This window comes from Eleutherodactylus coqui, chromosome 1 (genome assembly GCF_035609145.1).
Source record: "Eleutherodactylus coqui strain aEleCoq1 chromosome 1, aEleCoq1.hap1, whole genome shotgun sequence".
NCBI classification, from domain to species: domain Eukaryota; kingdom Metazoa; phylum Chordata; class Amphibia; order Anura; family Eleutherodactylidae; genus Eleutherodactylus; species Eleutherodactylus coqui.
In genome coordinates, this window is record NC_089837.1 from 481510456 (window position 1) to 481535130 (window position 24675).

The window sequence follows — 24675 nt, forward strand, 5'->3', positions numbered from 1 at the left end:
TCTCCCACCTTACCAGCACCAAAGCAACCCCAGACCATCACATTACCTCCACCATGCTTAACAGATGGCGTCAGGCATTCTTCCAGCATCTTTTCATTTGTTCTGCGTCTCACAAACGTTCTTCTTTGTGATGCAAACACCTCAAACTTGGATTCATCCGTCCACAACACTTTTTTCCAGTCTTCCTCTGTCCAATGTCTGTGTTCTTTTGCCCATCTTAATCTTTTTCTTTTATTGGCCAGTCTCAGATATGGCTTTTTCTTTGCCACTCTGCCCTGAAGCCCAAAATCCCGCAGCCGCCTCTTCACTGTAGATGTTGACACTGGTGTTTTGCGGGTACTATTTAATGAAGATGCCAGTTGGGTACCTGTGAGGCGTCTGTTTCTCAAACTAGAGACTCTAATGTGCTTATCTTCTTGCTTAGTTGTGCAACGCGGCCTCCCACTTCTTTTTCTACTCTGGTTAGAGCCTGTTTGTGCTGTCCTCTGAAGGGAGTAGTACACACCGTTGTAGGAAATCTTCAATTTCTTAGCAATTTCTCGCATGGAATAGCCTTCATTTCTAAGAACAAGAATAGACTGTCGAGTTTCAGATCAAAGTTCTCTTTTTCTGGCCATTTTGAGCGTTTAATTGACCCCACAAATGTGATGCTCCAGAAACTCAATCTGCTCACAGGAAGGTCAGTTTTGTAGCTTCTGTAACGAGCTAGACTGTTTTCAGATGTGTGAACATGATTGCACAAGGGTTTTCTAATCATCAATTAGCCTTCTGAGCCAATAAGCAAACACATTGTACCATTAGAACACCTGGAGTGATAGTTGCTGGAAATGGGCCTCTATACACCTTTGTAGATATTGCACAAAAAACCAGACATTTGCAGCTAGAATAGTCATTTACCACATTAGCCATGTATAGAGTGCATTTGTTTAAAGTTAGGACTAGTTTAAAGTTATCTTCATTGAAAAGTACAGTGCTTTTCCTTCAAAAATAAGGACATTTCAATGTGACCCCAAACTTTTGAACGGTAGTGTATATAATGATCTCATACAAACTCTGGCTGCTCCTTATGAGTGACCCCCCCCCCCCCCCCATCTCCACTGGGGACCTGAGTGTTTACACCTCGTTTATTGCATGTTGGCTCCTTTTTATGAGGCTGCGCTGGATCCTTCTGCAGCGTCTTCCTGCCCTGACAGGTGAAAAGCGCATGTACATGGCCGTATTACCGATCACTGTTGTATGTGTAGCTATTGCCACACTGCCTACAAGACCCAAACCTCACACACTTACCAGCAGTGTCGTTTCCTCTCTCGTTCGCACTGCTTTAGGTTCTTTCTTTCACTGGTGATGTAATGGACTTTGGTTCAGGCATGAATATTACATTGCTGTGGTGTCATGCATGCTGAATAGTCACATTCTCTACATACCTTTCATGTTACTCGCTACACATCCTCTCTGCGTTGCACATTTGCACTGTTTCAATCCTGAATCCTTTTTCTTAAAGTACCCAGGCACATTTCACTAAAGTTGATGAAAATGGATAGTTTCAACCAAAGTGATTGTTTAAGTGAAATTTAGCATTTTAGCTAACTGGCAAATTTTGGAAAGACGTTGGGCCCTACTGCTGGCCATTACTGTGGTCTTTCTTATTTCGGGCTGCAGCAGTCACGTAGGTTGTTTGTCTAGGAGACCCCCGGAGGGACGTCCTGTAAACCTGCCCCAGGGTTTCTACAATGGAAGCTCATGTGACAGGTTTATGGGTGACAATGCTTGTCAGATGCCATGGTGGCGAACCGCCTAAGCGCCGGTCTGGCACCTCAGTGAGTATATTGATCTTGGTTTTGGTCTCCCAGTGCCCAAAGATATATATCGATCAGTAACATGGGAAATCCCTTTAAATGGTCATTGCACTTTGAGAAGATGAGACTCTCACAGATGTGCTGCTAGAACGAATGGTGAATGATTTACAGCTACTGGAATCACATCTACACTGCTCAGTACTTTTCTAGTGTCCTCCATGCTGATGTTATCTCTGTGTGTGCTACAGATAGGAGAATGTGCTGTTGGCTCCTTGTGCAGTATATAGGAGACATCAAGGCAGCGGTCTTCTCCCACCGTCTCGAGAAATGAAAATAACATGTGCAAATGAAAAAGCTGGTGATAAATGCAGAATACAAGTCAAAGGATGGCCAGAAATAGTGTTATTATTCTGCATGTATGATCTGTGGAGCTGTTCATCACACTTCATTTTTTTTTAGTGTGTGTGTGTGTGTGTGTGTGTGTGTGTGTGTGTGTGTGTGTGTGTATAATTTTTTTTTTTTATATAGCAAAATGAATATATAGTTAAAGTGGGAACCCCCGAGTCTTCGATGCTATTAGCAGCGTGTGAAGGATGTGTGAGCAGGAGAGGGAAGGAGCTGCGTGGATACAGTCGGGAGCGGGGAGCATTCTCCGATTGGTCTTTGTCTTGCTGCAGTGCTGCGTCCTGTCAGACGGCTGGAGGTCATCGCATCTCCGCTACGTTCTGCCTTGGCTATAATCCTCCGTGTCCCAGACAACCTGTGATGGACCTGAATCTCAATGCATTTATCAAGCAGTGGATCACACAGTGCCTGGATTACTGCTGCCGGTATAAGTCCCCTCTGGAGATCAGGCCTTTTACTGTATACTTGGAGCTCAGCTGGGTGTAGTAGTGCTTCTAACTGTTGCCGTTTGGCTTTTTCCGTACACTTGTTTTCGTGTCTCGCTCGTCTATATGCGATGAGCTGATGTACGTCATCTTCTTTGTGTTCTAATCCCGGCATTAGCGTGAACCAGCAAGAATTCCAGTTTATCAGATCAGGGATTGTTTCCATAATCCTCCTGAGTTCAGAGTTTTGTTTCTTGGCCAAATAGCAGAGAACGTATAAAAGTGCGGCGCTACAGTTTAATGGCGCTGCTGACCTTTCCTGCTGCTATGGCATATGTGTATATATAACCAGGCCACTGGTTGGGGGCGCTCATCCAGGTATTGCCACATTCTATGTGTAACTGTAACGCTGATGTCCTGAACACATCGCTGAGCTGTCATTGTCCCTCGTACCTCTACTAGGGGTGACCGACTGTCTCATGTGATGCCACCCCCCCCAGACCATCACACCAGCAGGGGGCAGTGTGCCGCTGAGCAGCAAAGGCAGGATTGAGGAGCTCACCCCGAGGTCTTCATACATGAACATGGCCATCGTCCGTGCCCAAACTAAACCTGGAGTCATCGCTGAAAACCACTCCGTAGCGTGCAGTTTCGTTGTTCTCGGAGACAACGGTGGGTGTCAAAGGCAGTACATGTAATGGGCGCAGTGAGGGTAAATGTCCTTTGGCCAAGCACCTGGAAATGGTGCAGACCGACACAGGGGTGTAACGATGGCGCCACCTGACTGAACCATAAACAGTTGGAGCTGCTCATGCTTGTCAGATGGACAGACGCTCCGCTCTACTGGTGGTCTGTCAGGGGTCCTGAGCCCAGTCACCTTGTGTGCCCTCACTCATCCACTGGTCCTAACACCCCCTACCAGTCTGGTCAGAACACCCAGGTGGGGACAATTTGTCGATACGACCATCCAGCTTCTCACATCCCAATGATGCGCCCCCCTCTGGTAACGGGGTGAAATCTCTTCTCTGCGTCGTAGAGGCGTCTAGTGGTCAACAAGGTCCACACAAGCGGAAGAAGAGGTCACTACACACAAGGAGCCTCCGAGGGGCTTTTATAGGTCAAGGGGGGGAACCACTTTAGGGCCTCTGATGGCAAGACCGTTCATCTGGCGGGGCAGCCAGTACGCAGTGACGCTGCGTACAGGCTGCCCATCACCATGTACTATCTTGGCATGTATGCCAGCCAAAAATGGTACAGCTTATTCAGCGCGCTCGTGAGATGTAACCGCATGCCGAGTTTTGCAGCAAAACGACAACTTCTAGGGTTGTTATTATTATTATTTTTTAAGTGTATATGCAGGAAGTTGCTTTACTGCTGCGAAAACTGAAACCTGATTTATGTTTTCTTTCATATTCTGCCTTTTCTTTTTGATGCAGTTCCAGACAAAACTTGGTGTTGTAGACAGGAATTTAGAAAAAAAAAAAAGCAAGCCTTTTGTTCCATGTTTTTCCGTAGGAAAACCTGTTTCCACACCTGCATCAGGAAACGGGCGCTGCCTCTGGAAGTTGTCCAGTACTCTGCTCTGCGGGCCCCTCAGTGTTACATTGTACTTTGTGAACGTTGGCCCTCCTTTATCATTGCGGTGCAGTTTTTATTAGTTTGTGTATATTTGGGGGGATTGCGATCAATGATCCATTGTATTTTCATCTTTGGCAAAGGTAAGTCTTCTCGTCCTGCTGCACCCCTCTCCCCTTCCACCGGCTTGTCTATCCAATTCTCTTATGTATTTTTTTACTACCCTCCAGTCCTCCATACTTTCTGCCTCGGATCACATATTTTGCCTTTTTTTTTTTTTTCCCCCCCCTCAGTGTAATCCTGCCTGTGACGATGGGATGATTGTTGAATAGTTTCCCCTACAGAACGGCAAGAGTTGAACTATTAGGCAGTGTAAAAAGTGCAGTATTTAATATATTATAATATATAATATCTCGTTCTGCTGCTTTCTGCACACCGAAGGCTCTGAAAGCGACATCCGTTTATGGCGCTCCACAAGTGTGTGGTGACGTCACCGGCCTCTGACACGCTTGTCATGATTGCCGGGATCGGGATCTTGTGCTTCACTTCTCCAGAGTGCCTGAGCCACTTAATATACAGCAGGTGGGTGTCACTAATGGTAGCTGTATAAGGGAGGACAGGACGATTTGGCTCACAACCCCTGAGGAAGTACTACGAAACGCGTGTCGGGCAGCTTGGTTCTGGATTTTAGTCCGTCATGTGGGTATGGAGAGATTACTTCAGGTGCCTTATCGATCCCACAGACAACGTCTGATTATGTACGGTTAGTTATACCACCTGGATAACCTCACGTTCGCGCTTATTCTTCCACACAGTTTTCTGAGGATTTTGTGTGATGCTTGTAAAATGACTGTGATTGGTTCATCAAGCGCTGGCTCTGATTGGCTGAGCCGTGGCGCTCGAGAGCCAATCAGAGCCAGCACTTCCTGGAGGTGGGGTTTTTTAAAAGCCCTGACCAGGAAGCTCTGCCGGAGGACTCCAAACAATTGTAGGAGATGCAGCGGAGCCGGACATCACCTCTTAGCTCATGTTGTTAGGGTTTTTTTTAGGGGGAAGGGGGGTGTTCATGCAGCTCAGGTTTATTTTAGGGGAAAGAGCAGGACTTCCCATTGTAAAAGTTGCACACACGAAAACTGCGTTTTCATCTGATGCAACAGAAAGGAAGGCTTCAACGGGAATCGTCGGTTACAAAACCTTGCAAATGCGACAATATTGAGCAACCTGTGATATATATCTTTTTTTTTTTTTTTTTCCCGCACAATGTAGCAGCCTACAAAACATGGCTAATGTGATGGAACTCAATGGAAAGCACGGGCTTCACATGCGATTTGTAGCGCTGTCACATGGCGAGAAAACTGCACGATTTTTGTCGCCAGTGTGAAAACAGTCTTGCGCATACTCTCGTGTCCGCCATTGTTTATTACACCACAGGCTTCTCCGGCTGCTCTAGGAACATATGATTCTGTGTTTTCCTTTTGGCGTCCTAAAAATAGCGAAGAACGTCTGCCTCCTGTAATACACCGCACTCCTGGTTGTGTGTGATTGCAGTGCAGTTGTATCCACTGTATGTCGTGATGCTTGTGTACAGCATATACCGTAACCTTAGATTAATGCTGCTACAAGTTGCATGTCTTTTCATGATGGGTTTTTATGTGAGCTTTTCTGTAAAACAAATACTAGAAGGAAACCGTCATCCTGCTGATAATGGATATCTGCCTTCAGCGCGTTATCTTCATATATTCATCTGCATCATGTAATGGGGTTAAGTCCAGTAATAAGACCTGTCTGTGTTCTCTTGGCAGATCTGCACGTTACTCTTCTCCTCCCTCTACCTCCTCTCCTACGTGGTCATCACGAAGTTCAAGAAACATGCTGATTTCACCACAGGTGAGTCCCGCCATCACCAGAACGGGGGAAACCGCTTCTAGTCTAGCGTCTTGGGGTACGGCCAAACAAGCTTTTTTTTTTTGTTTTTTTTTGTTTTTTTTTGTTTTTCCCCCCCGTCCTTTCTCTGTCCCTTCTATAACTTTATTTTCCTGCGATATAGCTGTGTAAGAGGCTTCTCCCCTCCCCCTCTTCTGAAAAAGAAAAACTTTCTATAAAGTGTTTTTAAATGGGCTGACGTAGAGTACAACTGCACTCCAGCTCTCTTAGATGTAGTTTTTCTGGCATGCAGTGTGTGGTAATGGCCTAATTTTATTTCCATTTTTAGTTTTTATGAGGAAAGATTCAGTATAATTTTATACATTTATACCTCTGCTCCTTCTGAGCTGAGCAGTCCAGTGGGCGGAGCTATCAGCGATTTACAGCTGTGTATGACTGTATATGCTGAGATGGCTGTCAATCACTGATAGCTCCGCCCATTGGACTGTTCAGCTCATAAGGAGCAGATAGAAATGAGTAAAATACAAGTTATACAGAATTTTCCCCCACCAAACTGTATAACATCCTGCCTGCACTTTGGACAGCAAGTTCAAGCTGACAGGTTACCTTTTTAAAAGGCTGGAATCCATGCCATGCCGTCACTAGGCCCCAAACTGCCATGCACTCACATCTGCGAGAGGGGGCAGTGCAGCTTACCCTCTCTGTATAATGGCTTGGGATACTGCAGTCTACATTGACCCCGGCATCTAAGCAGTTAAATGGCCGTAATCGGTGCTAGCTCCACGCACACTGTGTACATGTACTTCTTCACTCATGATGGCGTTAAACATTATTTATAAACACGCAGGATTCTTTATGGACATGCTGCACTGCGCTAGCTCGCTGGCCGAGACACTTGCGGCGGACTCGGACAGGCGAGTATAGGATCTCTGACGGGCACCGGGTCTGATTACGCTGCGATATTTCGCAGTCTGAATCCGACCCAGCCGTGGGCATGAGGCTTTAACCCTTTGCAATCCAATTTTGGGTTCAGGGTTTCCTAGGGAATTTTCTCTTTCTGCCATTATACAATGGAGAGACAGTACTGCGGTATGGAACAAGCTGGAGAGGCCTCTGACAACAGAGTGGCCAGTAATATACAGTAAGAATACCCTGCCGGACGTCTTCCGACATCAGAAGCTGTACAGCCTTCAATCAGAATGTCTTTAGACGTCAGACAGTGGATTGGAAAGGGTTAAGACCCCTGCTAAGATCGCATGTGTGTCAAATCCAAGTAACTGTGTGAGTTTTAAAGCGGTATTCCCACCTCACATGTTTATGGCATATCCACATGATGCAGATCCTATCTCCAGAATTGGGGGGACTCCCTACCCCATCCAGCTGCACCCAGTCCAAGAATGAATGGACATGTGGCCACACAGGTGTGCAGTGCTTTCTATTACAACGGCCATAAATGTGAGAGGCGGAACTTCCCGTTTAATTATAGACTCTAGGTAAATATCTTATACCAAACGCTCAATAGCTTCAGCCCAATACCTTTCTCATGTTGTTGCATCTGAGTCAGGCTGCTTTCACACGGGCGACAAAATCACGTAATTGTTTTCGCAATGCGACAGCACTGCAAATCGCATGTGAGACCCATGCTTTTCGATGGGTTCCTTCACATCAGCGATGTTTTGTAGGCTGCTACATTGCAAGAGAAAAATCACGGCATGCTCTATACAGCGGCGATTTGTGATGTTTTGTAGCCCATGTTTCCCTATGAGGCCTTACTGCATTAAAAAAAACAATACATTACCTAACAGGCGCTGTTCGCTCCACCGCACTTCTCCTCCAGCAGTTGGAAGTGTGGCACGTGTCTGTAGTTTTCAGCCAGCGCTTCCTGGGCAGAGGGTTTAAAAATCCAGCCTCCAGGAAGCGATGGCTCTGATTGGCTGAGCCGCGGTGCATAAGAACCAATCACTGCAATGCTTTATGAACCAATTAAAGCCTTCGCAATGGCTGTGATTGGTTCTCCAGTGTCACAGCTCAGCCAATCACTGCGGCGCTCGATGAACCAATCAGAGCCAGTGCCGGAGCTTTGGGAGGAAAAGTACGGCGGATGAGACAGCGCCTGTTAGGTAATGTATTGTTTTTGTTAATGCAGCTAGGCCTTATTTTTGGCATAGGGCTTATGTTTCAAGCCCCCTCCAAAAAAATCCGGGCAAAAGAGGGCTACAAAATCGTGATCACTCAGTGATATCGCACAGAACACTGCGGCAGTATCACTATCGCCCGTGTGAAAGAGGCCTTCAGGTTGTCCTCGTCTTAGTTGGTCACAGTTCTGCGCTCTTCTTGGAACGGGTTATTGTTTTGCTCAGCACTTCTTATTATAGCCGAACCGTGGGGCCAGAACAGTCGGACAGCTTGTGAGTGTCATATAACTTCTAAGCACGGCGCGTTGGATCACACACAGACACAATACTGTTTCCTTCCTCCGTTCGCTGCGCTATTTGCTGCGGTAAAATGCCTGATAATTCTGGATACACAAACGGCAATACGCCATCATCATGTGTGTTACGGTCAGCGATAATCAGAATGAAGAAAGCCGCTGAAGTGTCTATTACTTCTATAAACACATTGTTATTGCGGTATTCCCTCTCATTGGAGAAAAGTGGCCTAAAATGAACCAAAATGTTGAAATCCCATCAAATTACTGGCGTCCTATTTCCCATCAGGCTTCACCAGGTCATTGGGAGGCATCCGGCCTCACGGTGGTCGCTGAGCTTTTGGGAAGTGGGACTCGGCTGCGTCCATGACAGTCCGTTCTTCATTACCGTTAATCATTGCTCTCTGCTCTCTTACAGTTGATGTTGAAGATGCTGCCGTCAACAGAATTGCGTAAGTGGTTTTTTTTTTTTCAGCCTTTTTTTTTTTTGTGTAGCTAATGAAGAATTGGTCATTTTTAATATGGATGCCGCCTCATGTTCAATATTTACCAAAGTGTTGCCTGTAGTTTTAATGAATGTCTCTTATGTGTCTTGGCACAACTCACAGTGGCACGCAATATAATATTTACTGCACCCTTAGACTATAGGACAAACCCAAAGGTTAGAAAACAAACAAAAAAGTATAATGTTTTTGTGTTCCTCATGGCACATCCTCGGAGTAGTACGGTTATAGTGGGTGGTGGAGGGCAACCTTGCTGGTGACATAGGAGAATCGTGGACCCTGCCAGACCATCATGTGGGAGCTGTGGCGGGGGCAGTTCTCATGGCACACGGTCTTAGACCAATAATCTGGAATGGCGCCACAACTAACGTTCCGCCTGTAGTCTGTGCGCTCGGGCTCTATCTGCTGCTCCTTGTCTCCGGTATAGCAATACACAGACGGGAGGACTGACTGATCGGCATATAGTAGAGCTGCCATAAACGTTGGCCATTGTCCCTTTTGTCACCTACAGCTTACTGGGTTTCACAAGAAGTGTGACGATGCACAAAGACCCTTTGTGTGCCAGGTGCTGTTGGGATTGTGGCACACAAGGACAATGGCTGTAGGCAATGTTATGGGATGTAGCAATTGGTGTGAAAATGCACATAACTGCGGGTGGGAAAGGGACCTTCGGAAGGAGGACAGCGGGGCTAGACTTTGTACCGCCTCGTGTCACCGCTGAGCAGCCGGAATACACATTTACAAAAGACAAAGGCATTTTCTTGCATGCATTTTGTTTAAAAAAAATAATTGCAATTAAAGGTACAGAAGCTGAAAAAAGGATTAATCTAGAATCGGAGTCGGGCAGTTAAGAGGGTTTTCCAACATTGATGGCCTATCCTCAGGATTGGTCATCAATAGTACATCGGGGGGGGGCGCTGATTTATTTATTTTATTTATTTATTTTGCAGAAAGAAAACTGCAGTAGTATTGTACCTTGACGCCACCGGAAGCTAGGGGTTTGACAGGAGGAACGCCCCTCTCACACCCCCAGCTCCCGATGGGGTGCAGGCTGCAAGGTCCTAGCAGCACAGTGTGCATAGATGTGTCCCAGCGCTGCAGCCCTAGCCTGACAGTTACTATAGTTCTTGGCCGTACATTAGGACCTGTAAATGCTGCCATGGTACCGCTGTAACATGTCATAATGTAAGCCTAAAAACTATATAGTAACCCTCAGGCTAAGGCTGCAGCATTGGGAAAAATCTATGCTGACGCTGCAGCCTGTCTGCTCTGTTTCGCCCGGCATTTCAACCAAGCATGGTACACGGGCGGCCGCTCACCTCTCGTCCCACCTACCGCCTGATGGCAGCATCCCCGCCACTGCCTCACTCCTGTGTCCCGACCACCGGCTGTCACCTCCGTAGCGCCGGCCACATCAGTGCTCCGTCACAGCCGCTCCCGGGAAAGCATTGTCACTTCGGTTTGCCCTCTCTGCAGCCAATGCCGCAAAGCAGTTCTACAGTCAGGGGTGTTCGGCCTTTTGGGCCACAGGGGAAGGCACTTGCTTGTGGGGGGCCGCAGCTGCAGCGGCGGGCCCGCTCTGTGCCTTTTCTATTACTCTTTAGTGCACTTGCAGGACCTGCAGGTGGACACCCTCTGCAGCCAATCCGCTACGGGGAGGGGGGGGGGCGTCAATATACAATAATACCGAAAACTGCTCCTTACCCACCACAGTGGTCAGGCTTGCTATTGCATGCAATGCTCCTATTAATTTCATTGGGAGCTGTGCTTGCGATACCAAGCCTGGCCACTGCAGTGAGAACAGAGATGAGTGCCTAAGCCCACTGGCTAAGGCCGAATGCACACGGTCGGGTCGGATTCCGACTGAGATCTCACAGCAGAATCAGACCATGTCCCCCCAGTCCCTGTCAGTTGTCTTCTTCTCTGTGCTGCGAAAGTGTCGGCTGCAATAGGACTTGCTGCAATTTATTTATTTATTTTTTTCTTTCACGACTGGAAAATCAGTGTATTTCCGCTGGTGGGCATGGAAAAGCGTTGCGGGCAGTATTTGCTGCGGGATCCATCTATGAGGCAATCTATGATTTACACATGGGTTGTTTACACTTGGCGGTTTTGCTGCAGTGAAGAGATCCACGCCATTTGGATTTTGATGCGTATCTGCAGCAGATTGACCTGTTGATTTGAAGGGGTGAAATCTTACATATTGTTTGCAGCATCTGTTCCTTTTACACGGGCCGATTACCGGGACCGAGCGTTCCGCAGAAACGTAACAAACGCTCACTGATCAGTGGTGTCCATCCATGTGAGCAGGCAGCAGGCGTACGGAGACCAATGATGGTATTGGCAATAGTTCATCTCCATAAACCGATCTTCGAATGGCGTCTTGAATGCGCTAATTACATCGGGCCGAGAGTAAAAGGAAGATTATCCTATCTTGGTTAATGTGGATACACGCAGCCTTATCTCTGTACCTATAGGGTTAACCTCCGACCTCTCGCAGTCTCACAGGTCTATTGTGTGCTGTGTGACTTGTCCTGATAGGACATGGATACGTTGATCTTCTCCTATGTGACCGGCCTTTGCTCTGCCACGTCGTCCCTCTCTGGGTTTAGACTTTCAACTTGCTGCTGTGCTCGGCTTCCCTCTGACTCCTCCGCGGCTGCTGTTACATTAACCCTGTGTGTCCCTGCGCTGCCAGTTCTTGCACTGCAAAGGATCCTTTTACACCACGACTGGCACTCCTTGGTTCTTTACGAGGACCGCTTCTACCAAACCTGCTAATACGATGGCTCATCCCTATAGAGCTGTCATTAGTTTACGTGGGGAGACGTGCAGCCTGCGAGCATTTAGCTTGTTCTTAAGCACAGTGTGATAGTGGTTGAGCAATGGAAATGTTGTGTTTTTTTTTTTTTTTGTTACACATTTTTTTTTTTCTATTTCACACTTTCCCGCTGTAACTGGGGCATCCATGAAAACCTCCCCCTAGTGTGACCGTAATTACTGGCAGAGCTGCTGGGAACCTGCTGTCACGCGATCGCCGGGTCGCATAATGGAACTAACGCTTTCACTTTTTAGAAAGGAGGAAGCAAAAGTGGTTACAAAGCACTTATACCTTCTCCTCTGGGTCCTCGGCTGTGTCTGCAGCCGAGGACCCTACCTGCTCCTTTTTGATTGCAGGAGCAGACACGTTAATCCGGCAACGTATTTTTTTTTACTATCGGCTGGGATTAAGGGGTTAAACAAGCAGCTGTCATGTTAATACGATCGTTCTTCTCCAGTACAGTATTGCCTTGATCAGCGCCATCGTGCTCGGCCATGGATTTTGACGCAGCATCTGCACAGGAAAAAAACAACGTAGATACTGTCTGAAATGGCCGTTAGGTCCGTGGACACAGCATGAGGACCACCATGGTCTACCCTACAAGCAGTTCTCGTGGGGACAATGCCTCCATGATCCAGCATCCCTCTGTACATCTTTATACATGGCCCCTTGAAGTCGATGCACCTTCATTTCATTCCTCTAGTCTCCTCCATCACCAACATATCTCATAGCGTCAAACTGAGACTATTTATTTAGGGATAAAGGACATCCCTTCTTTGTGTGGCTTCTTCACAGTTGGCTTTCTGATCCGTGACGCCTTCTCTAGCTCTGTCATTGTCTTGATTCTCAGAGTATGACTCCTTCGCACTTTACTTCATAGTTCTTGGCTTTTTAAGATGTCTTTGAAATCTGATCTCTTCCTGTGTCTTCTAATCTTCTTGCTGCAAGGAACAAAATCTTGGAGTCCAGTAATGGAAAACCTGAATGTGCATCCGATGCGCTGGACTAGAGTCGTGTTACACAAGTGACATATGTTGTACACATTGCTGATGTCATCGCACTCAGAAACCAACATGATGGGCGACGGCACTTGGGAGAAAAAACTGACCCCTTACCTGACTAAAGGTTTAGAGGGAACGATAACCGTTGAGTCTGAACTCGGCCAACGACTAGCGATAATTGTTCCCTTTTCTTTCGGCATTCGTTTTAGGCAGGCATAAAAACCATCGTTGGCGGGTTTACTTATCATTCGGTCTAAACCGCCGCTAAGCGAATGTGAACGACTTCTTGTTTGAACGAGGGAGAATTAAAATGGAAACGTTCGGTGTAAAACAACCTTTTGGGTACAAGTCTCGATTCGAAACTGGTATTATCTTGTGATTTCATACACACCTTTTAGAAAAAGGTATTTTATGTTTACCGGAGTGCTCTGCTGCGGCAACTTGTATGGCGGCATTGAGGAATTCGCGCAAATAGTATCTTTTTCAATTTTGACATAGTCCTCGGGTGAATGGAAGAAATTAGTGGCGTTTTGTTGTAAAGTGCTTTTTAGTATCATATTTTTAGAACTCCTTTCAATGTAATTACAGCAGAAAAGTGGTGCAATTGTGTGTTTATTAATATTTCTCTAATATGCGCAAGACTGTGGCGACATATGAGCCCTACCCCCTCCACTATAAGAGCTATGCGGGGGAGGCTCATATGGTTTTGCGGAGGCGGCGTACAGATTTGTCGGAGCGTCGGTGAATATTCAGCAGCGCCGAGGCTTTTATCACACCATTCTGTGACACAGTTATGTCAGTCTTCTGTTGTTTATGAGCCATACGGCTGGCGTGTGGGCTTGTTGTCACCCATATGTCACAAATCGTTCTGCATCGACTTGTTTGTTGATGACTCAAATGAGTAGTACCCCAATTAAAAATGATGACTTGAACGGCATCAAACTTGGAGTGTATGAAGTGGGTGATCTGTGTTGTGCACCGCACCCTCCCCCACGCCATCCAAATAAAGTTCTGTGTAGTTGAGCACACGAATACACAAGTGTCCATCGGGGAGTTGGAGAAGCGGTTCGGGTCCTCTTTAATGGTTGGATTTTGTCCACGGCTTGTTGAATCGGCTTTGCTATGCCAAAATGACACGTGACTCTTCCTATGATGCTCTTACTGTGGAATGCTGTATTTGCTTTGCACTGATTAACCTATTCCTCTCTCTGTATAGGTAGTTGTGGTTTTTTGTTTTTTTTTCTTTCAAGGAGCATATACAGGTGTATGCAGACTACATCATGATTAATGGTTGTATTTTGGCTTGCGGGATCGGGCTTTATGCTATTGCTGGGTCTACTTTCTTTTACTTCCCTGGCAGTTTTTGACGTGTTCTTTCTGCAGGAAAAGGACATTAAAGTAGTAAGAGAGCTGTTCATCCAAAACTGCAAACAGCTGTAGCTTTTATCAGGGCTACTAACATGCTTTTCGTTTGGCTTTAAAATGACACCAAAAGGATGTTTGTAGCGCTTACAGAACTGGAGTTACAGCTGTTTAAAGTGGAGTCGGGAATAATGAAGGTACAGCTGTCCTTTATTCGTGTGTGTGCAGGAGAGAGGAAGGGGAAGCCAGCGGGCAGCAGAGAAAATCTGTGATTCTCCTCTATATATGGGGGAAGGGTAACCTTAATCAAAGCATATTTGCTCTCTGATTGCTACATATGGGGTTTTTTTTCCCCAGAAAATGACTGAAATGATAGCTAGCTCATCTAATCACTCCTCTACACCATTTAACAGATGCTGGGCTCACTTTTTTTTTTTTACCACTTTTGCACAATAAAAAGAAAAAAAACCTATAAATTTGCTGTCAAAATCATGACGACCTAAAGATAACTCCATATTTATACCACACTGGGAATACCATAAAAATCTTTTTTTTTTTTTTCCCCCATTGCCCGCAGCCAAAGAAAAGTAATTTTAATTACCCAAAATTGGTTCCTACAAAAAGTAAAACTCGTCCCACAAAATACAGTGTCATACAGCTGCATTGACAACTCTTCTTCTTTTTTTTTTTTTTTTTCTTTTTTTTTTTCTTTTTTTGTATGACCACTGGAACACAAAGAAACTATTTACTGGCTAAAATTAGTTATGTCACTCACTAAAATGCTCCTAATGCAGCAGAGTTCTGCATCAATCTATTAACATGAGACCTTTAAATTCAAAACCTACAATAAAGTGACGTTGGTTTTTCCAGTTGTCATGTGACTGCTGGGGGTTACATCATATAGGTCAATGAGGTTTCCAACATTAAAAAACCAAGCAGGATTAAAGTCCGGTGTGGAAGGAGTGTGATCTACAGCCAGACCTGCCTGCGTCTGCTTACATGTTCTGAAGTTTTCGTTACCGCTTCCAGGAAGTTTCACCACATTTAGTCGGGACTAATCACTAGATTTGAGGCTTGGTGCCCCTTTAAAACAAACTTTGTTAGTAATGTAGCCGTGTTTCTCCTGTGGAGACAATTGCATACATATCCCTCAAGCTGCTTTTACTGGCCTGACTTGAACTTCTGCTGTGCATTGCCAATGCCACACTGAAGTTGGCATCTTACCAGGTGCCCTGGGGCCACAGATCACACCCAGTGCGTGAACGTGCAGCAGCTCCATTACTTGTTATGTCTTCGGTGCCGCACGCGTACGTTGGCCTCTCGTCATCACTCTCTCCTAGCTGTCACCTGCATGCCATGAGCCGGAGTCGCTAATATTTAGAATTCTCTTCACATGCACTACGGGTGATCAGCATATTGGCTTTATGTTTACCCGTGTGAGGGCCACAAGGCTGGGGATTGGGATAATGGATAATCCGGTTGAAATGTATACATAAATAATTATACGGTCGCGTCTTCTCAAGCCTACAATTCATGGACTACCTTTTAAACTGAAGCCGTCATGTTAGATATCCAGTTCAATCTGCGGGCGACGTGGTATACGCCAGGAGGAGCTGGGCAGGTTGTTATATAGGTTTGTAGAGAGAGTTCCATTATAACTTGTAACTTATTGATTTAACCCTTTCCAATCCAATTTTGGATTCAGGGTTTCCTAAAAGGCTTTCTCTTTTTGCTGTTCTACAACGGTGCCATCTGCTGGCTAAAGCCAGTGTGTGTGCGCGCGCCAGAGAGGCTCTGACAGCAGAGTGGCTGGCAATAGATGGTAAGAATACCCTGTCGGACGTCTTCTGACATTGGAGCTGTACAAGCTTCAATCAGAATGTAGGAAGATGTCACAGTTGATTGGAAAGGGTTAAATCTCTGCTCCTTCTGTGTTTTAGGAGTCTAGTGGGTGGTCCTATTCCTGTAGGAGTGTGTATATGGAGATAGCTGTCAATCTTTGATAAGTCTGCATTTTGAACCAGAAAGGGCAGGAATTTAAAGGGCCACTATGGTAAAAAAAAAAAAAAAATTCTCTCCATTTTATTATGTAACTAGCTCCCCCAGAATATACAAGTCTGCCAGTATTACCTTGTTTAGCTTACCTTTTCTTTCTGAAACTCCTGGAGTTATCCTCAGGTGGGTCATGGGATCTGATTTCTGACCACCTGAGATTTACTTGTGTTTTCTCAAGTTAGTAATTCTTTAGTTTTTAGTTAGCCTAATTTCCATGTGATATTACGTGGACCCTACCACACAAGCTCTTCAGAGGGAAACACAAACTCCTATCACAGTTAATGCTGATGATTAGAGGCTCCTGTCACATAGTTGTAATAGTGGAGATCACAGTTCATCTCCCTGACTGTATACTTGTGGTCTGTAGCTTATTTTGGAGGATATAGAGAGTGATGATAACCACACTGTCCTCCCAGCAGGCAGAGATGGTACATGCTTTAGAGCTCCTGTCCACGGACAATAGTGCATTGCGTTACTCGCGGCAATAATGCGGCCGCGAGTAATGCAGTGCAGACTTTCCATAACATTGCTCTGGAAAACGCAGCCCCTCTGCTGCGAATTGCCGCAGAGATCCGTCAGCTGGCTGCTGCTCCCCGTTGTCTGCTCCCACGGTCGCAACGCCCGTGGACAGGCAGCTTAAAGCGGTTCAGCATCATGCGGTTACTGTATTCTTGCTCTGTAGTATTGTCAGGACTATAGGCTGTTCCTATTATAAAGTCCATATGAACTGTAAGGAGGTACATTGGCTGCATATCCCATGTCTAATTCTGTCTATACAATAGTGCGTAGGCTATAAAAGTAATTGTAATGACCTGAGTGATCTAACATGGCTACACCCACAGATGAAGGATTAGGGGTGAGTCACACGCTCATGTAATCCAATTTCTTGTTTTGCTGGAAAAGAATGAACTCCACATTTGTGTACATGGGGATTCTTGAAGCCTTCTGCACATGCAGACCTGCAGTTCCCTAATACAAGTCTGGGCAAAAGATCCTTCTGTGTATACAGGGAAAGTGATCAATATAGTTTCCTGCCAACTTTTTATGGGAGTGATCCAGATTACTTTCTGAATTCCTCTCTCAGTCCAGGAGAATATTAAAGGAACCTGTTGCCAACTGGAAGCGCCATAAACTAAGTCTTGTTGCTTATAGTTTAGGTGGCGCAGAGTGCAGGAAGCTTCTTTACATACTCGCCTGGTCCCTCGTTCTGGTGGTGTTCCCCGGGCCAAGTCCGCACACCCGGCCAGCGTGACCCCTTTTCAGAAGGCTGTGTGCACCCCTAAAGATAAATGGGAATGTAGGCTCACAGCCTTCCGAAAAGTTGGATGTGCGCACAATGACCTCTCCAGAAAACATTGAAGGAATGGAGATCTGGGGGAGAATGAAGAGAGGCTCTCTAGACTCCACATCGCCTAAATTATAAGTACCGTAACTCGGTTTATGGTGATTATAGTTGGGGACAGATTCCCTTTAATTTAAAGGGATTGTAAGAACTCTTGATAACCCCTTCCCATGCATTAAAATAATAAATGGGGATATATCCTCCTCCCCCACTTCCCCTGTGTCCTGCGACGCCTGTCAGTCCTCCGCTCTGGTCTCTGTTGACAGCTGCAGACCCACGCCGCCTTATGTGACGTTACGGGGGCTGCAGCCAATAACCGAGCTCAGCAATTGAGTTTTGTTATTGGCTGCGGCCCCTGTGACCTCCTGTAAACCGGGCGGAGAGACTGAAGCGGCGGACTGAGCGTTATTGCGGGACACGATGGAACCGGGGAGAGGTCACTATATCCCCATTTGTTATTTTAATGCATGCGGAAGGGGTTATCTAGAGTTCTTACATTTTGGACAACACCTTTGTGACGCCACCCATGCAAGTAAGTGTAAAAACAATAATTAATATAAAACGATAATTAAATCTTGTATATATGATGACATGCACTGAACAGCGTACAATTATTTACTACTGTAAATATACCTGTGCACTTTAGTAATAGTTGGCGCTTTGTTTGTCTATGCAGGCTCTGGATGTGCACATTTACACTCGCTGTGTCCGTGGGGGCCGTACTCCTGCTGCCCTTCTCCATCATCAGCAATGAAGTGCTGCTCTCTGTGCCACACAACTACTACATCCAGTGGCTCAATGGATCCCTCATCCATGGTGAGTTCAAGGGAAAGCTATTTGTCGCTTTTAAAGAGTACCCGAGTTTTGAACACACCAGGTTCTCCTTTCCCGCTCATTTCCTGTTTGTATCATGTGGCAAGCCTAGCATTCTGCCAGTAGTTCACTGTCCTACACTTCCTTGCCCTGCCTTCCCATGCTGAATTGCACAGTCTGTGGCCCAATCAGCAGGAGTGGGAGTATCTGAATGGCTGCCCCTCTCCCAGGACGATTTGGGCACTCTGGTGAAATGGTAAATAAACCGAAGTGTGTGTGTGTGTGTCAGAGGTTGTGCAGATTATCACAGTGTCTGCACATATGTCGGCCTGCAGCTTCTGAGTGCACGCCAGTGCCCCTGTGAAGAATTCTCCTCACCCCTATTGCCAAGCAAATGTCCTTGTTACTACAGAAGCTCTGTACCCAACAACAGATGGTGGATTGCAAAGAAATTGGAAGCCATGTGAAATGATTTTTTTTTGTTTTTTAACAGTCGTTAAAACAACAAACGTTCTAATGCAAGTATATTACAGAAATAATAAGACTAATACAAGCTAGTAGCTGAACAGAAATTGTCTGAAAAGTTAGTGCCCCTTTTAATGTCAAGAAGGATAAGATAGCCACACGCTGGTATAAGAAAGGCGGGAGGAATATAAATGCTGAATACGTATTACTGGAAGTGAATGTTCAGTGAGTTATGTGCAATCTGCATCTCCATTCTCATACCAGAAATAATCTGCATGCCAGCATGTGAAATGAAATATTCAGCAGTACAGGCTGACTGAGGACGACGTATGACCTGGTTTATGGGCGTCTGTTCTCTGTTAAAGGGGTTGTACCAAGATTGCAGTTTATCCGCATAGATTAGAGGGACTCCCATACCCTATTATGCCTGTCACTGCGGGGTTCACTTCTCGCTGCGCAGCGACCACATCATGAAGGGAGCACTAGCCAAGCATGCGCAGGAAGCGTTCTATTCATTTCAATGGGCCTGGCGGCAATGCCCTAGCGGGTGCCACTCACGGGTCTCCGCTGCCACGTTGAAAGTGAATAGAACGCTGGTGCATTTGTGCAATCAAAGCTTTATTCAGTGGTCTGTGGAGGGGTGCAGTAACCCCACACTTAGAAGGATGGGTCACTTCCAACCCCCGATCTCTAGATTGGCAAAAAAAAATATTTGCAGTGAATTCCATTGTTTGAAACTGCGGGCTCGCTTAGCGGTGATGCATGTTCATGCAGCTTGGTAATTAATTCGCTCTCGTTCGGACGAGCAGGTTTTTAGCACTTAGAATGCACTTCTATTGGACCCAATGGATTCCTATAAAAGCGTTCACACGGACGATTTGTTAGACGCGCTGAATCAGTGCGCCTAACAACTACAGGACATGCGAGTGCAAGCTCACATGTCGGCTCCGAGGTGCACAGAAAGATAGGACCTGACCCATCTTAGCTGCGTGCTTTCCATAGGCTCTTATGGGAGTCTTGAAAGCACGCAGCTCGGATCTTGTGAACGGGCGACTTCCCGGAGGTTGCCCGTTCACGTGATCTTTTCAGGAATGCAGCAACGCTGGTTTCTCACTAATTAGCAGCACACAAACGGCGTTCATTTAAACGAGGCCTTAAGTGTTTACTAGCTATAAACTAATGGTGGCGCAATTTGCCTAAAATCGTGGGGACATGAAGCACTTACAGCTGGTGATCACTTAATTCATTACCAATTTGCGCAGAACTTCATCACCAGCAGGATTGTTGGCTATATCCCTGCCACAACCCAGCCGTGTGGCGATGGCTACATTGGGTCGCGGGTTCCAGCACGGTCATCTGATTAGAATCGTGCGGCGCACAGAAAGCTGACTTTTCAGATTGCTGTGTATTTGCTGTCTCATGCAAGTCTACCGAACCGCCTGCCAGAGCAATCTGAAATAAGTCAGATTTTCGTACGCTGCGCTATGGCGCTAAAACCAGTGAACGGTAATATAAGAAAAAAATGTACCCGGCTCTGTCACGTCCTCTCATGGCACCATTACTTAGTTTATAGTGCTGCTTGGAGGTGACGGGTTCCCTTTAACGCTCTGACCATCCCCAGTTTAACCCCTTCTTTTCTTTTGTCTTTCTAGGCCTCTGGAACTTGGTCTTTCTCTTCTCAAATCTGTCATTAGTATTTCTGATGCCGTTCGCTTATTTCTTCACTGAAGCTGAAGGATTTGCAGGATCAAAAAAGGTAAAACCGCGATCTTGTGAGTGTTTCCATATAGTTACGTTTCTTTTTTTTATAGTGATTGTGAACCATTGATCAGTCATCTAGTCCATCCTATAGTGAACTTGCCTAATTGGAATGTGCTGTGGATATTCATATCGAGCCTGCCAGATGATGTGTAATTACAGTGTGTGTTCCCCTTGCAGGGAGTCATGTCCAGAGTGTATGAGACCTCTGTAGTTCTTCTGCTTCTCACCCTCCTGGTCTTCGGCATTCTATGGGTGGCATCTGCAATCGTGGACGACGACTCTGCTGGAAGAGAATCTCTCTATGGTATGTCTTTTAGTTACCTAGTTAGGGCCCATTCACACGGGCCGAAAAATTGTTGTGTAAATGCATGCCCCGACTGAATGATGAACGAGAATTTGTTCGCCATTCAGTTTTTGTATGCCGAACCCTGAACGACGTATCGTCTCGTGTAAATAGGTAGTTGATCACTTATGAATGACTGCCTGATCACTGTGAATGGAGGAGGTGGGTCGGAACGATCCCCGGCCCGCTCCACCCCTGTTCACTAGTGATGCTTGTTCCTATGTTAAAACATACAGGAATGATTATCGCTTGGGCACCCGACAGATGGTCCCGTGTACAAGGGCTCTTGGATGCTGATGTGTGAGGGCTTGGTGTTCTAATCTCAACTGTGTATCAAGACTGATGGCAATTGGTGGACACTAGAGATGAGCGAGCGTACTCTAAAAAGCACTACTCGCTCGAGTAATTTGCTTTATCCGAGTATCGCTGTGCTCGTCCCTGAAGATTCGGGTGCCGGCACGGAGCGGGGAGCTGCAGGGGAGAGCGGGGAGGAACGGAGGGGAGATCTTTCTCTCCCTATCTCCCGCCCGCTCTCCCCTGCTCCCCGCTGCGACTCACCTGTCAGCAGCGGCACCCGAATCTTCAGACCCGAGCACAGCGATACTCGGATAAAGCAAATTACTCGAGCGAGTAGTGCTTTTCTGAGTACGCTCGCTCATCTCTAGTGGACACTTCTCTTTGTTCCCAAGTGAGATTCCCATCCATGAGCACCAGTATGCTGCCAAAAAGCCACACAGCCATACATGCCACATATATAGGAAGTTTTTCCAATTACTAACTATGCATTACTACGATTGAAAACATAGACGCCAGCACAATAGTCAAAGCCTGGGAATTGTGATTTTAATTTTTTTTTTTTGTGTCGCACACTTTTGCAAGTGTCAACAGGAAGTGCATTCATTCTTGGACTTTAAATTCACTTCTCAGAAACTTGTTGTGCTGTTATTGAGGGAATATGCCGGCAGAATCCGTTTACCATCAGGTTATTGGATGCTCTTTCTGCTGATAGTTTTGCAAAAATTGTCACCTGAACATGCTGCTATCTCTGTCAGCAGAAGAAGCATTATTACTAGAGATGAGCGAGTATACTCGCTAAGGCACTACTCGCTCGAGTAATGTGCCTTAGCCAAGTATCTCCCCGCTCGTCCCTAAAAATTCGGGGGCCGCCGCGGCTGACAGGTGAGTTGCGGCAGGAAGCAGGGGAGAGCGGGCGGGAGAGAGGGAGAGAGAGATCTCTCCGCCCCCGAATCTTTAGGGACGAGCGGGGAGATACTCGAGCGAGTAATGTGCCTTAGCGAGTATACTCGCTCATCTCTAATTATTACCAAACTGGTATCGTTGTAACTTCTGACGAACTAATGTATGGGACTTTGTTGCATTTTGGGTGAAAATCCTCATCTATCTCCATAGTTGTCAGCTCTCCATTACATTCAGCTTGTAAAGGTTTTCTTTTGTTCTCTCAGATCTCTGGGAATACTACCTCCCATACCTGTACTCCGGCATCTCTCTCTTCGGCGTACTGCTTCTTCTATGTAAGTATACTGTCAGGGCACATCTTCCTATCGGGTAAAGGAGCCCAAACACAGAAATGGCGTTCTTTAACATTGACCATAGAAATGCATGCACACGTTTCAGCTCTTTTTAAAGCTTTCCTTTTTATTTAAATAATCGGAGCGGGATCGCGGCTGCAACATACAGCTACGGTCTAGCTCCAACCACCGGGATGGAGATGGGCTCCAAACGTGGTGATTTAGCCCTTTAGATGCCGCTGTCTATGTAGACCGTGTCCTCTAGAAGGTTTGTAGAGGGAGTGGGCTCCTTACTTCACCCCATCAGAATTTCTGCGATCTGATTGCTGGGTGCCAATGGTTACCATAAAAATCTGGAGGTCAAATCATGACTTCCAGGTCTGCCATGTACGGTGGCCTGTTTAAGGTCACTATCATCACTGACCGTTATAGACCTTACTGTCAGTGACGAACGTGACAGATAACACAGCACTACCTATGTAGCACAGTGCATAGTCTTTAAGTGCTCAAACGATCACATCTTCAAGTTCCCTGAAAGGGAGCAAACACAGATTAGATATTAGAAAAAGCTTTCTGACAGTGAGGGTGATCAATGAGTGGAACAGGTTACCACGGGAGGTGGTGAGTTCTCCTTCTTCAATGGAAGTGTTCAAACAAAGGCTGGACAGACATCTGTCTGGGATGATTTAGTGATCCTGCACTGAGCAGGGGGTTGGACCCGATGACCCTGGAGGTCTCTTCTAATTCTAACATTCCATGACAAACAAATGTAGTTAAAAAAATAACTATTAAATGATTACGTCCAAACCCCTCCCCCAAAAATAAATTGATAAAGCACAATTTTTTCAACAAAACTCTATTACTGGAAAAATGCTAGCCCATAAACTCAGAATCTGCACATTCATCACGGCCGGCGCTATAAAATTTTTATGTCCTTTATCCCAATACTGTGAACTGTTTTAAGAGGGGTAAAAAACGCCAAAAGCTGTTTTTCATCATTATTCAACCCAAAAAAACGAAGTAAAAGATCAAAAAGTCGTATACACCTCAATGCTATTAATGAAAAATGCCAACTCATTCCGCAAAAATTAAGCCCCCATAAAGCTCCATAGATGAAGAAATAAAATAGTTATGACTCCGGTACAAAAAACTACTTCCTGCAGGAACCCGGGACACCGATGTCTGATGCCTCGGTGGGCGTTTAAATAAATACACTTTCTAAACTTTGACGCTGAGCTGATAATTGAGTCACGGTGGCGAGCTCCGCCAACCTCTCCTCACCCGCTGAATGCAGACTGACGACACTCTCCCTATACAGAAGCAGGGAAAGGAGCTGTCAGTCTGCATGCCATGGGCGGGTGAGGCAGTCACTGCCCGGGCGGTGACTCTAAGCTCAGCTTAGAGGCAAACTACTGTATGACTCCGATGACAAAAGGTTGATGTGACAGCTTTGCTGACACAGCAGATGTCAAGTCGGTTGTCCACTTCTGGCTGGACTCGTCCTGGCATATCCGCTCTTATTGATTCCACTGCAGAAGAGATGTGGTGCTTCATGTTGTCCAATATTCTTTTCCTGTACTGCAGATGGTTGTGGCGAGCCGCCGTCTGACATGTGCAGTACAGATTTTTTTTTTTCCAAAAATGTTTTTGTCCCGCACTGTCGCTAGGTGATGGCGCGGAATCTTCGACCTGTCTGCAATGTTAATTGTGGACGAACCGTGGATCGGGCGGCTTCCATTGACGTCAATGGAAGCCAATTGTGCGGAATCCTTGCAAAATTGAGCATGCTGCGATTTATTTTTTTCCTCCACAAGCGCAAATCGCATTTGATTTCCGCTTGTGTGCAGGAAGAATCCATGTGCTATGGACAGTATTTGCTGCACATCCGCGGTGTGGAAGCCTGCCATGGATTCTGCAGTAAAAGTCCGCCCGTGTGCAGGAGGCCTAACTCAGCTTTACTTTTGCCCCATTGTTTTTCAGTATCACCTGCTGTATGTATGGAGTTCCTCCCAGTTAGTCATTGACTCGAGGTACTGTATTTGCTGCTGCTGATTTTTTTTTTTTTCTTGCAGTTTGTACCCCATTAGGACTCTCCCGGATGTTCTCAGTTACTGGAAAGCTGCTAGTGAAACCTCGGGTGGGTATACAGTATGATGAAATCCTTTTT

At 46.1% G+C, this 24675-nt stretch overlaps 1 protein-coding gene across 1 annotated transcript in view; it reads left to right on the top strand.

Moving 5' to 3' along the window:
• The window catches only part of LMBR1L (limb development membrane protein 1 like), a 52233-nt gene that overhangs the window by 8334 nt on the left and 19224 nt on the right, over nucleotides 1–24675 (top strand). The window contains exons 2-8 of the mRNA XM_066585651.1: nucleotides 6004–6088; nucleotides 8932–8965; nucleotides 18274–18413; nucleotides 20528–20631; nucleotides 20814–20940; nucleotides 22443–22511; nucleotides 24581–24645. Of these exons, the coding sequence (XP_066441748.1) occupies nucleotides 6004–6088; nucleotides 8932–8965; nucleotides 18274–18413; nucleotides 20528–20631; nucleotides 20814–20940; nucleotides 22443–22511; nucleotides 24581–24645 (624 nt within the window). The remainder of the gene's footprint in view (nucleotides 1–6003; nucleotides 6089–8931; nucleotides 8966–18273; nucleotides 18414–20527; nucleotides 20632–20813; nucleotides 20941–22442; nucleotides 22512–24580; nucleotides 24646–24675) is intronic.